This window comes from Pelodiscus sinensis, chromosome 5, assembly GCF_049634645.1.
Source record: "Pelodiscus sinensis isolate JC-2024 chromosome 5, ASM4963464v1, whole genome shotgun sequence".
Classification (NCBI taxonomy): Eukaryota; Metazoa; Chordata; order Testudines; family Trionychidae; genus Pelodiscus; species Pelodiscus sinensis.
In genome coordinates, this window is record NC_134715.1 from 490,186 (window position 1) to 502,341 (window position 12,156).

The following is a 12,156-nucleotide window of genomic DNA, read 5'->3' on the forward strand; positions in this document are numbered from 1 at the left end:
CGCAAGCCACTCCTGTGCCCCCCCCAACGACCCCCGCCGGCTTCCCCGTGCTTACCGGGTTGGAGCAGGGAGCTGCAGGGATTTTTAAAAACGATGGCCAAGATGGCAGCCGTCTTAAAGGGGCAGCCTCCTTTGGTCTCCCCCCCCCCCTTTTTTTCCCCTCCACAGAATTTTTTCCTGGTGTTTTTTTTTTGGGGGGGGGGGGGGAAGGGTTCAGTATTTTTTGTTAAACCATCTGGCAACCCTAGTATCCGAACACGATTAAAGCTCCGCTCCGGCCGGCCGTGCGTGGAGCCAGGGAAGACCTATCTGAGGCCAGCTCGGCTCCTGGAGGGAGCTCGGCGCTCTGCAGGTGGAATGGTGGGGCTGCAAGCTGGCCCAGATGGAGTTTGGAAATGAATGTGCTTTCAGGGGGTCCGGGGGGAGGGCGTCCCCTTCCTTTTCTGGGCCAATCAGCAAACAGGAGGGGTCCGAGCACAGCCCGAGGGTGAGGCCGCGGCCTGGCCCAGGAGATGTGTGTGAGGCAGAGGCAGAGGTCGCTGGAGAAAGGGAGGGGGAAGATAAGGCAGGCTGAGAACGGTACCTGGGGCTGCAGGGAGGCATTACAAAGGAGGAAGCCTAGAATCCAGATGGCTGTGAAAGGGCCGATTGTGACATGAACAGAATGTAATAAACCCTCACACTAACTCTGCCGGAGCATGGGGAGGCGCTGGGGTGACAGCTAAGCCGTCTGGTCAGAGAAAAGAAACCCCCACACGTGACGACGCTAAAATGCTCTGCTTTATAGAACTGGTTTGCTGGCAAATGGAAAGGCTGCTGCTATAAACCTTTGTGCAGTGTCTGCTGTTACAAAACCTTGGCTTGCTATTTCCAGCATGTTCTTACTAAGGAGGTACACTCGCTAAAGAGACAGTGGCAGGATGAACAGAATCCCAGTGCGTTCCTTACCTGTAAAGAACCAAAGGGATTTTGAAAATGTCATTTATTTCCCATCCTTGATACTGTTTACTTCTGGCATTGGACTTAGCTCAGAACTGGTCAACTTGCCCTGAAATAACTTTGTCCCTTAAACCAATATAGTTAAACTAACGCAAAGGGGGCCTGGCCAATCCTATCTGGTATACAAATGGCTTATTTCAGTTACCCTTAAACTGCTCCCCAGCTGAATCAATCTAAACGAAAAGAAGCCACAAACCAAGTAGGTGTCCCTACCACCTGTTGCACCAAGTTAACTAGACAGGCTGAAATTCATCCCCTTAAGTTATACTGTTGAAACGATCTTCAAGAGGCAAAGAAACCTCAGACAGTGGCTTTAGCATCAGTTTCACTTCCTGGCTTTCACGCACTAACGACAGCTCAGGCTTTCAAAGAGGCTTAGTGATTTTGGGTGCCCAATTTGAGAGACCTTGAAAAGGCCCCATTTCTATAGGGTGACAAATGGCCACCCTCTGAAAAACAGCCTCCCAAAGGTGTCAGTGTGCACACTCCAAAACTGGGGCATCCAAAATTGCTCGTCTCTTCAGAACACCCTTGATCGTAGCGTGGAGCCTTCCCAACACGGTAGGGGAAGGGTGCAGAAACCACTGCCATTGGGATTTGTAAAACAGAAAAACAAACTAAAATTCAGGCTCAGCTCCACAACTGGTATAAATCAGGGCCATGCCACTGACGTTCATGAGGTTGATTTATACCTGCCTCAGTACGTCTAAACTCTATCTCCCATTAACTCAGTTTTACTGAAACACCCCCTGCCCTAAAAGTACGCCACAAGCTATTTTAACCCGCAACCCCTATCTAAAACCAGAAGCTCCTAACAAACCGACATTTCCGTAGAAACACCACCCGCTAGGAACAGCAACGCCCCGTGTTTTGCTGGGAACGTGTGGCTGCGAGCAATGACACCGTATCCCAGCGCTGCTCCAAGGACAACGAGTGTCACTGAGCTTCTGAAACCAGCTGTGCGATCAGCTCCTTGGCATCCTTCATGCTGGAAGAGATCTCGGTGCCATCCTCTGCCACGTGGGTGCCGATCAGGAACAGCTTCCTCTCGTCTCCCATCTCAGACAGTGCCAGGGCATCGTGAATGTCAGTGATGCAATATGCCCCCTTGAGATCCTGGCCAACAAAGACAAAACACCAGTGGGTTGCACCTCTCATAAGCACCAGCTGCACCATCCAGTCTCTGAGGCACAGGCGGCCCCACGTGGGGAACGGTCAGCGGACACGGGGAACCGAGGAGAAGAACGAACTTCGGAGCATGCACTGACGGGCAGTGACATCTGGCTCCCCAACCCGTCGGCCCCTGGAGAGTCTGGCTGGCTCCATTCTAACTTTTCCCTAGAGTGAATGCGCAGAACCTAAGGGCATGACCCTGTTTTAGGTTGCTCCGGTGTCTCTGACACCAAGGCCCATCCCCGAACTAGAGAATCGCCCCGGTACTGTGACCAGACTGTATTGCTGAGTCCACCCCCATCCAACAGAGCAACGGCCAGTCGCTAGAGACTCTGAGGCAGAGCAGAAGAAACAAACAGGGTTTTAATAAGGGCAAAGCATCTTGCTTTAGAAAAACCCAGGCAGTCTCGGTGGCATGTTGCTAGAATTCGGGTGTGCTTCCATTCCGGCGCAGAGCAGCCAAGGAACATGAACTTATTGTCTGTGTTTTAGTGAAGGGAAAGCTTCAGCTAGGAGAAGGAGGTCTAGCAGAGAGAAACTGTATCGCAGTGTGTGCGTGTTCCTTCAGCTACGCCCCCAACCTACACACCCAGACAATCGTTTGGGATTCACTACTGGAGGCTAGTAGGTAACAAGACGTAAATAGATAATTGGCCTCCAGGCCCTAAATTAAATCATTTCCCATGACACTGTCCAGACTAGGGATGTTCAATTCAGACTAATTAACTAGTGAAATAGTCGACGGGATTTCCATCTACTATGTGATTAGTCTATAAGGGCGCGTCTGCCCTACTGGGCTCTTGCTACAGTTCAAAGGCTCAGGCCCAGCAAGGAGCACAGGCCCAGCAGGGACCCCTCTGGCCCCATGCTCCCTGCAGCGCCCGAGCCTTTGAAATGTACAAGAGCCTCCCAGGGGCTCATGTAAATTTCAAAAGCAGAATCACAGCAGAAGCAGCAAGAGCAGAGACTGCTTCAGCCCCTGCTTGTGCTGTTTCCCCTGTGCCCCGACCTCCCTGCCCCACTCTGAGACAGTGCTGGGGGGAACAGGCTTTTAAGCCAGCTCCTGCTCCTCCCTTGCTTCCTCCCTCTCAGAGTCAGCAAGGGGGAGGGGAAGCGACTAGTCGCATTGCTAGTCGACTAGTCTCTCACATCCCTGGTCCAGACATGCTGAGCTCTCAGGTCCAAACTGTGGTGGGGGATTAGTCAGTTCTCCATTTTGGCGCGTGCAGTCTGCACACACAGTTTCACACCTGCAAACATGGGCACCCCCACTTAGGTCACGTGGATTTCTAAGCATCTGGCCTACGCTGTGAGTGCACAAGCAAGCCTTGGATTATTTTCTTCCGCAATCGGAAAGCACAACATTGACAACCAGCTCCTGAGCCCCCTGGCCTTTAAAGAGTCAATGGTTTGGAGAGAGGCTGGTTTCCCACTGCACACTGACTGGTGCAGTTCCCCTTTTACCTGTTTATTGGCTAGGACCACCACAGGCAGGGTGGAGTCATTCTGGATCAGCTGATGGAGCAGCTCTTTAGCCAAAGGGAAGCGCTCATGGTCTGCTGCATCCACAACATAGATCAGCACCAGAACCCTGGGCAGGTACATCTTCCAGTAGGACCGCAACGATTCCCTGCCGCCGACTGGAAGAGAAGAGCGGGGCAGAGCTCTCGGAGCAGCTACACGACAGGCAGGGTGAGCGCAAGCAATTCAGATGAGAGGCCATTCGATTGTCTGTACCTCTGTTCTCCCGCACCGACCCCTACATAGAAAGGCCTCTCATCAAATTCTCATCTCCTCGGGATTCAGACGTTAAGCTGCCCTGTCTGCCTGGGCTCCTGGGGGAGTGTGGCCAGACTGCAGTCTCTCCCTGAAAGCATTTCTGCCAAAGCCCACATCCAGGTGCTTGCTCCTTTCTTAAGGCCTAACATTTTCAGACACCCCCTCTAGCACTGGGCATCTCTCGGTCTGGGTACTGACTCCCTACTCCAGTCGAGGCGCCCAGCCAGAGGCCTTCCGAAAATCCCACTGAGCTCCCCACAAGATCCTTGTACAATAGGTGAAAATCGTTATTTAGAACAAACGCCATCGGCCCCAGTGTCTTCTGCATTCTGAGTACAGCTGTCTCCAGGAGAGCTGCACCACTGCACCTCCCAACCTCACCCACCAGTAGCGTAACTGAGCTCAGCCTGCATGCCCCCCCGTTACCCTGTACGGAGCCCAGGAACTTGAGGCTGGCCTAAGCAGATGTTCCAGAAAGGCATCTGGCTCCAGGGCAGCGATGACACAAGCAGGAGCATGTGTCAGGTCTTCCTTCAGCTCTGGAGACGTCACAGGTCCAAGCAGCATCCCCGTTTTTAATTCCGGGGACGTCCCAACCCTGCAGCTCCTGGCGCAGACTGACAGAGCGCCCCGGAGGTTCTCAGGTCTCGAGCTCTCGCATTGATTGTGTGCGTTGCAAACATGGGGGTCAAAGGCCTCACAAACGGTCCCTGAGTCCCGTTCCCCGCCCCGGTCTAATCATTCTTCTGAAAGCTCAGCTCCCACTAAGTCCGACGCTCACCCCCAGGCCACTCGCTAGAAGGCAAGCACTTACTTTCTAAGAACTCCATCTTGGCCTCCTCTGTGTTGATGCAGACGGCGTTGATGCCCTCCGTGGATGCCGTGCTTCGCTTCACGTGGTTCGTGGCCAGCGAGTGGAGAACGCTGGTCTTCCCTGCTCCGTCCAGGCCCAGCACCAAGATCTGTTTGCTCTGGGGTTTCCCCTGGAAGTAAGAAGGCAGCACATGCTCACTGGTGCAGCATGAAGCTGCTGAGGAGGCTGTGCTGCAGGCCAGGCTGCAGGGAATCAGGCTGTGATGCATTAAGCATTTTGTGGGGCTAGCAGATAGAGAAGCAACAGCACCAATTGCGCTGTGTGGCCACTAGGCAAGAAAGCCAAACCCAAGTCTAACTCCAGCAATACGATGGCATTAGGGGCCTGTGCCTGCACTGGGAATAGAAAGGGTCAGATATCTCCAGACTAGGCCCTGTCCTGTAGTTCTACGCTGCGTAACCCCCGACACCAGCGGGACTCAACGCGTGTGAACCGACACCACCGGCTCGGAGGCCTCCCCTTTCCCAGCATGGCAGTCGCTGTGCGGCAGAGAGCTCCCTCCCCTGCAAGGCGAGTCGGACGCCCGAGGCCCAGACAGGTTTGCCAGCCCCCAGGCCCGGCGCATGCCCCTGGCTGCCCCCTCTCTTTGCAGGCACCCTTGTAGCCAACATCGCTGTGCTCTGTGTGGCAAGCGCCCAAGGGAGGTAGGCGGATGTACGGGCCTCCCGCGTACCGGCCAGCCAGGACTCGGCTGTTCTGGGCTAGCCCCACCGCAGCTACTGGACTGTTGCTCACGACTTTGTTGCAGCAGCAAGAACAAAGGCACGTCCTGTGCGGGAGCCTGGGATTTATCTGCCCGGCGGCTGGTTTGTTTTACCAGCTCCGCAGAGCTGGACAGGGCTTTCGCTAGCTGCTTGCCCCGCGAAGGAGCAAAGCAGAGGAGAGCCAGCAGCATTAGGGGCTGCTGCAGAGCTGCGGACCCCCAGCCTGTGTCGTGCCTGACTCTCAAGGGGGGTCGCCCCCCGAGATGGGATGTGGGGGGACTATGACCCAGACGGTTACACTAGAGCTCTGTGGCAAGGGTACCAGGCGCCGGCCTGGATCAGAGCCCCGTGCAGCACCCCGGGCAACTGCTGCAGGGTATTTTATTAAGGGGAGGCCATACCCACCCCCCCGTCTGCTCTACCGCTAGGGCCTTTGCTCAGCTGCTCCTCCGACTAGGACCCCCAAACCCACCCCCAGCAGCTCCCGGGGGCCAGCAGCCCCGTGCGGCTCATTGCTCCCCCGTGCATGGTGAGGGCAGGCAGAGCCCCGCCCCCCGGGGACCCCTCACCTCCTGCGCCGGCAGGGCCCCGGGCACCCAGCCGCTCCCCCCCTGCTGCGCCATGCGGCCGGTCCCGGAGAGCAGCCCAGAGAGGCAGCCTGGCCACCTCCACCCGCTGCCGCAGCGCAGCCCTTGCTGGCCGGGAGGAGCAGCTGCAGGGGCTCCGCGCCACCCAGGGCCAGGCCCCGAACGTGCCAGGCGCACGGACACGCCCAGTGCCACAGGGGCCCCCGGTGCCCAGTCCCAGTGCCACAGGGGCCCCCGGTGCCCAGTCCCAGTGCCACGGGGGCCCCCGGTGCCCAGTCCCAGTGCCACGGGGGCCCCCGGTGCCCAGTCCCAGTGCCACGGGGGCCCCCGGTGCCCAGTCCCAGTGCCACAGGGGCCCCCGGTGCCCAGTCCCAGTGCCATAGGGGCCCCCGGTGCCCAGTCCCAGTGCCACAGGGGCCCCCGGTGCCCAGTCCCAGTGCCACAGCCGCGGGCTGGCTTCGGTCGGGCCCGCAGCGGGCGCTACAGATCCCACGGCGGTTCTGGTCGACGCAGGGGACGAGCCACATCAGTACTGCAGAGCTGGGCCCCATCTGTAGTGGGTCTTGGGGCCTGGGACTCCAGCTGGGTGGACTCTGGTTTTCACAATGCTAGACTGGCGCCCAGTGAAAGCTGGTTTGGTGCCGGCTCTGAGCCACTCGTACAGCCACCAGCTCCACATCCCTCAGAGCAGCCAGACTGGGTCAGACCAATGGCCCATCTCGCCTAGTGTCCTGTCTGCCGACTTTTCTTCAGCCCTGGATTTCGGTCATTAGACCCTCTGTGCCCTTTCTACCCAGCCATCGCTGGCACTGCTCTGCTGCCAGCATTGCTGTTTGCACCCCCAGCTGGCTTGCAGATGCCGCAGCAAATAGCACAGAGAAGAAGGGAAAATTCACACTGGCTCTCCCACAGACCATGACAATGATGCTTAGACCCACATCCCCCAAGGCATTTTACACCTAACTCCCATTGCTTCCCCACGGATGCGGATCTCAGCTCTTCATTCCCAGCTCTCAGGGGTTTTACACAGGAAGGGCGGACGCAGCCTTGGCCCTGCTCAGCACAGGCAAGATAAACGAATGATGCACGGAGGGTAACAGCTGGCCTGGCAAAGCGGAGTCTGACTCCCTGTGCACTGCCCTGCCCGCCTAGGGAGACCGGCTGTCCCACTATTATCAGGAGCCCCGGATATCTGGGGCTGTGTCTTACATAGGACCCTATTATCGCCCCCACCCCAAATTTTCCTACTTGCCACCTGCAACCTAACAACATTGATGTAAACGTGGAAAACAGGCCTGTATCAACCCTGATGGAGCTCGTGTGGATGCGCCCACTGCTCCAGCTCCAGCACGCAGGGTGGCTCTCGGCCTGCCCCGTGCGCTTCGTCCAGGAGAGTCAGGACCGGGCAGGGCTCGCCCGCGACCCTGCGCCCAACAGGCCCTTGGCCGGTAAACCTGCAAGGGAGTGGGGGGCTGGAGAGAGAAGCTGGAGCTTGGCTGCTGAGGCAGAAAGGAGGGACTGGAAGGGCCCTGTCACCGGAGTGCGCATTCCCGGCCGGGGGACTTTGTCACCGGCCAGGGAGGGATCCCACAACCTCCCTCCTGCGCAGGCATGAGAAAGCGGGCGAGCGCCTCACCCCCACTGCCCTGCCTACCCACTAAGCTGATTAGCCGCGCGGCCAGGCGGCCTGCCTGCTGGATCCCAGCCTGCCCGGGGCTTGGCAAATGGACGTGGCAGATGATAATCCCGCAAGCACCGGCCGCCCATGGCACTGTTCGCGTGCAGCCCGCAGCGCTGGGGGGGGGGGGGGCTCGCCCGCAGCTGAGCGAGGCAGGAGCAGGACGCGCAGCCCTGGGCGGTGGCAGCGGGCTCGGCCCTGCTCAATGCACCGGGCGGGGGCCCGGGGGTCTCGCAGCCGCGCCCGGGAAGGGGCCCGCGGGCAGCTCCGGGCCGCCCCTACCTGCTCCCGGGCCGCGGCTGCGCCCGCCCGCGGCTCCGCCCGGGCCCCGGGGCTCCGGGCCAGGCAGCGCCAGGCCACGTAGGCCCCGCCCGCCCCGAGCGCCAGCAGCGCCGCGCCCGCCAGCCCGGCCCGCCGCAGGCTGCTGCTGCCCATGGCGGCTCGGCTCGGCTCGGCTGCAGCCTGACCCCGCCCCGGGCGCTGGGGCTGCTGGAGCCGGGGCGGGGCGCGACTCCCGGCCCCCCGGTGTCCGCCTTCCCCGGGACCCCGCCGCCCCTGCTCACTCGAGCGCCCCGCTCTGTGCCCGGGGGGGGGAGCCGCGTTCAGCGCCCCCTCGAGTCTTTCCCGATCATGTCAACGGACGGAAATGGCCTTTTCCGGCCAATTATTTTAATCCCGCCCCGCCCCCCCGGCCAAAAATCAGAGCAGCCCCGCTAAATGGGAAGAGCCCGGCCAGGAAGGAGACCGGGATCGCCGGCGGCAACAGTGTAACCGAGTTGTAACAGGCATCGCTCCGGGCTGATTAGCAGGGTTATTAGAAGCCAGGCACAAGAGCTGCTGAGTCGGCTCCACCCCACACTGAGGCGGCCTCGCCTGCAGTATGTGCCCAGCCCTGGACAGATGTGAACAAACCGACAATGTTCAGAGAGCAATAAACACGGTTCAAGGCTTAGAACAGCGGCTCCCCACCTGGGTACTGGCACCCCTGGGGGGGGGGGCAGAGGTCTTTTCGGGGTACATCAAGTCCTCCAGCTTTCCACTGTTTTACCACAGGATACATACAAACCACCATGCATCTCTCTTCCATTGATAGATGGTGAATTTAAGCACTTTGTGCAAAACTTTTATAGAGCGAGAGCTTTATTTGGGAATTTGGCCCTGTTTGGGGCCACGTTCTTGGGTGCTGCCAGTGACGCTATAGCTGAGCCCTCCCAGAGCTGAGCTGGTTCAGCATCTGTGTTGCTCTGCTGGGGGGCTGTATTACCCCAACTCTGTGCCTCAGCTGGGGGAGACCAGGGCTTTCTAGCCCCGCAGGCCAGGCTGAGGGCAGGTAGTTGAACTCCATGGCATGACCAGCACCCCAGGTAACAATCCCAAGGGGAACGCTGTGATCCAACCCATCACACTACTACAGGCTATAAAATTAAATGCCATTTTAAAAACTACCAACATTACCTTTCAAGTTATTAATGTTACCACTGATCAGACACCTGAATTTCCAGCTTTACACATTACTGGTGCTTTCCCATTTTCATTTATTTTGGCTTGGCGCAGTGAAAATAAATTAGTTTTTCTTTCTGGTCCCATCTTTTAGCAAATCACTGCAATGCTTGGGCTGGTAATACCACAGGATAATAGCACACACAAAACATTTCTAATATTACACAGTACATTTAATTTTGGGCCTAGTTGCCATTTTATATACCGATGTATCTGCACCTGAGATAAAGGGTTTTTTCCCCATTTCAAAAATGCAGGAATTAGCCCCAAACTAGGGTCCAGTCTTTGTTTACACATATCAACATATTGTAACTTTACTCATATGGGCAATTCCACTGATTTCAGCAGCATTGCTCAGGTAGGTAACTAAACATGCACCAATGCTCGCAGGATCAACCCTTTAGCCTTCTTTCTTTCTAACCTTGGTCTGGCAGTTGGTGTGGTCCTACGCACCAGTTTTGTACCTGTTTCTTTGACACCTGTTCAGTGCTACCCTTTCACGTGGTAGCAGATAAGCTGGTGTGCAGGTATCTAGCTCATTCCCATCAATGTGTTCCAGGGGAACAAACTGATGGGAAAAGAAGGGTGAACTGCAGTGTGGTTTCAGAGGGACCCTACAACGGAGGGGGGTAAATGTGAAATGGTGCCAGGTGCAGGACTTGCAATGTTCCCTGGTCAGTTACACGGGTTGAAAAGCCCTAGTCTGGCCAGGTGGCGGCATTCAGTTCACAGACGCTGCCTCTAGTGAGGAACTAGCAGCTCTGCAGAAGCAGAGAAGGCCACTAGGATGATGTAGCCTAGCCAGTGCTAATGGGGGGGGAAGGGAGGAGAGAGAGGAGAGGAGAAAAGAGCAGCGGCCCAGGCTGGGGCTTGCAGAGCGGAGCCACCGATGTGGAAGCGCTGCATCACAGACCCCAGGAAGCAAACCAGCTGGCAGGAGCCGGGTGGTGGCGTGTGCCTAGAGCCTTGCAGGGAGCTCTGGGAAGATACGGGTTCACCTGGCCGCTAGTGGGGCACACGCAGCTCTGGATAACGGCTCCTGCTTGCTGCTTGGGAAACGTTATAAAGAACACACTGGTGTCGCGTGAGAAAGGGGCTGCGAGAGGCTAACGCAAGAGCAATGACTCAGGTTACCGTTGGGGCATGGTTACTGCTGGAACAAGCCAGAGATGGGGCATGGGCACTAAACAAAGAAAGTCCCTTTTACTAAAAACAACTGAGACAGTGGGGCTGCTGGGTGGATGGCAGCCCCAGCCCTGATGTTTGTCCAGCACCCAGGCCCCTGCCTTGCAGCAGCTCAGCGCTCCAGGGGGCACATGCCCCGCTCATAGGGCTAGTGCCACAGCGTGGGAGGTATTGGCCCTGCCAGTCCTGCTACCCCACCCTCCGGCACTGAGAATTGAATCCAAGATGACCAGGTGAAACCCCCCCGAGCGTTTCATTTTAATGCCATTTTCAACCTCTCGTCCCAGCATCCAAACGCTGCACTGGCCCTCAGGATGGAAAGCTGCTTTCGGAGGAGCTCTTGGAAACTGGCCTTGCGAAGCAGCCTGCTCACCACCTCACCACAGCAGCCAGCTCCCTGCAGGGTGCAGCCTGGCACCAGTGGCACCGTTGTCAGGACATGGTAACTCACAGTGCCACAGGAATCGTTCCAGCACAGATTTCAGTCTCTCCGGGGAGGTGGGGGTGTGTGAAGTTCACCGTGCCTGGTGAGATGGCAGTTTAGGAGTCCGTTGCCTGAAAGCACCGGAATCGCCCACTGGAAACAGTGGAGAACCCTGCACCCATCTAGGACAATGGGAGCTGCTAGGTGCTGAGCACGCTGGAAAGTCTGGCCCGGCCTTCTAGACAGATTTTCTAAAGTCAGGCTGGGCTTCAAGTTCAGAGCACTACACACAAGAATTTAAAGGGACACTTGTACAACCCATGGTCTTGTTTACTAGCCACACTGAGTGGAAGAGGGTTAAAACCAAGATTTAAAAAATAAAATAGCCTTTTCCTGGGTTATGCTGTTTGCTTTTCACACGTCTGGTCACTGAGATGATGAAACAGACGAGTCAGACTCAGGTTCTCAAGCTGTGCAGTTCATATAGCAGCAGGTCTCAACCACTATACCAGTGGGCCACATCTGTGGGTTTCTGTATTTTGTGGGGATGTGTCCCCCATTACATATCTTACCCATATGGCCTTGAGTCTGCCACGTGGGCCAAAGCTGAGCGCTGGTTGGGCTGCAAGCAGCCTGCAAGTTGAGAACCACTGCTGTAAAGGTGGGGAAGCAGATTCTGCAGGGCCCGGTTTGTTTCCGCTGACAGCAATGCTTGGTTGTAAATTTCTCTAGCAGACTGTTTTCACAATGCTGCTAGTTGGTGCCAGACTTTGCCCCACTCCTCCTTACTAGTGGAATGTACAGTCAAGTTTAACACGCCTCAGTCCCAGCACAGCACAGCACAGCACAGCAATCTCTTCCCTCCCCAAGCTCCTTGCAACACTCTCCTTTGCAACATTCACCACAACAGAAGCAGGAGGCGTATGGGGGAGGTTGCCAGGGGATCACGTGCAAACGGACGCACAGTCCACTGTAAACTTCCACCCAAAAGCACGAAGCACCTACTTGCCTATTTCCTGCTACTGACTAGGAAGGTAAAATCCCGTTTGAACAGTCAACGGGTTAAACATTATGTTTAAACAGGATCCCACCTGCCTCCCACCAGCTGAGGCAGCCCCATCCCGCAGGGCCACCCCCCAATGAGGTGGGCCTGGCTGGACTGGAGCAGCAGCTAACCAGTGTATATACACACCAGCCCTTTCTGAAAGGCTTCTTGCTCATGCTGAGTGCTTCTCACACCCTTGTTCAGCAAC

At 57.0% G+C, this 12,156-nt stretch overlaps 1 protein-coding gene across 3 annotated transcripts; it reads right to left on the bottom strand.

The window, feature by feature from the left end:
- Positions 1-762: 762 nt before the first annotated feature.
- On the bottom strand, positions 763-8,266 carry ARL9 (ARF like GTPase 9). 3 transcript variants are annotated; one of them, XM_075929213.1, is made up of 4 exons: positions 8,077-8,266; positions 4,766-4,934; positions 3,637-3,812; positions 763-2,115 (listed from the first exon to the last, which is right to left on the bottom strand). In XM_075929213.1, the coding sequence occupies exons 1-4, from the start codon at positions 8,227-8,229 to the stop codon at positions 1,936-1,938; spliced, it is 678 nt and encodes a 225-aa protein (XP_075785328.1). In that variant the 5' UTR covers positions 8,230-8,266; the 3' UTR covers positions 763-1,935. The 3 variants fall into 3 exon arrangements, with proteins under 3 accessions (XP_075785328.1, XP_075785329.1, XP_075785327.1); XM_075929214.1 differs by lacking the exon at positions 8,077-8,266 and adding an exon at positions 7,771-7,789; XM_075929212.1 differs by lacking the exon at positions 8,077-8,266 and adding an exon at positions 6,099-6,210.
- Positions 8,267-12,156: the final 3,890 nt, after the last annotated feature.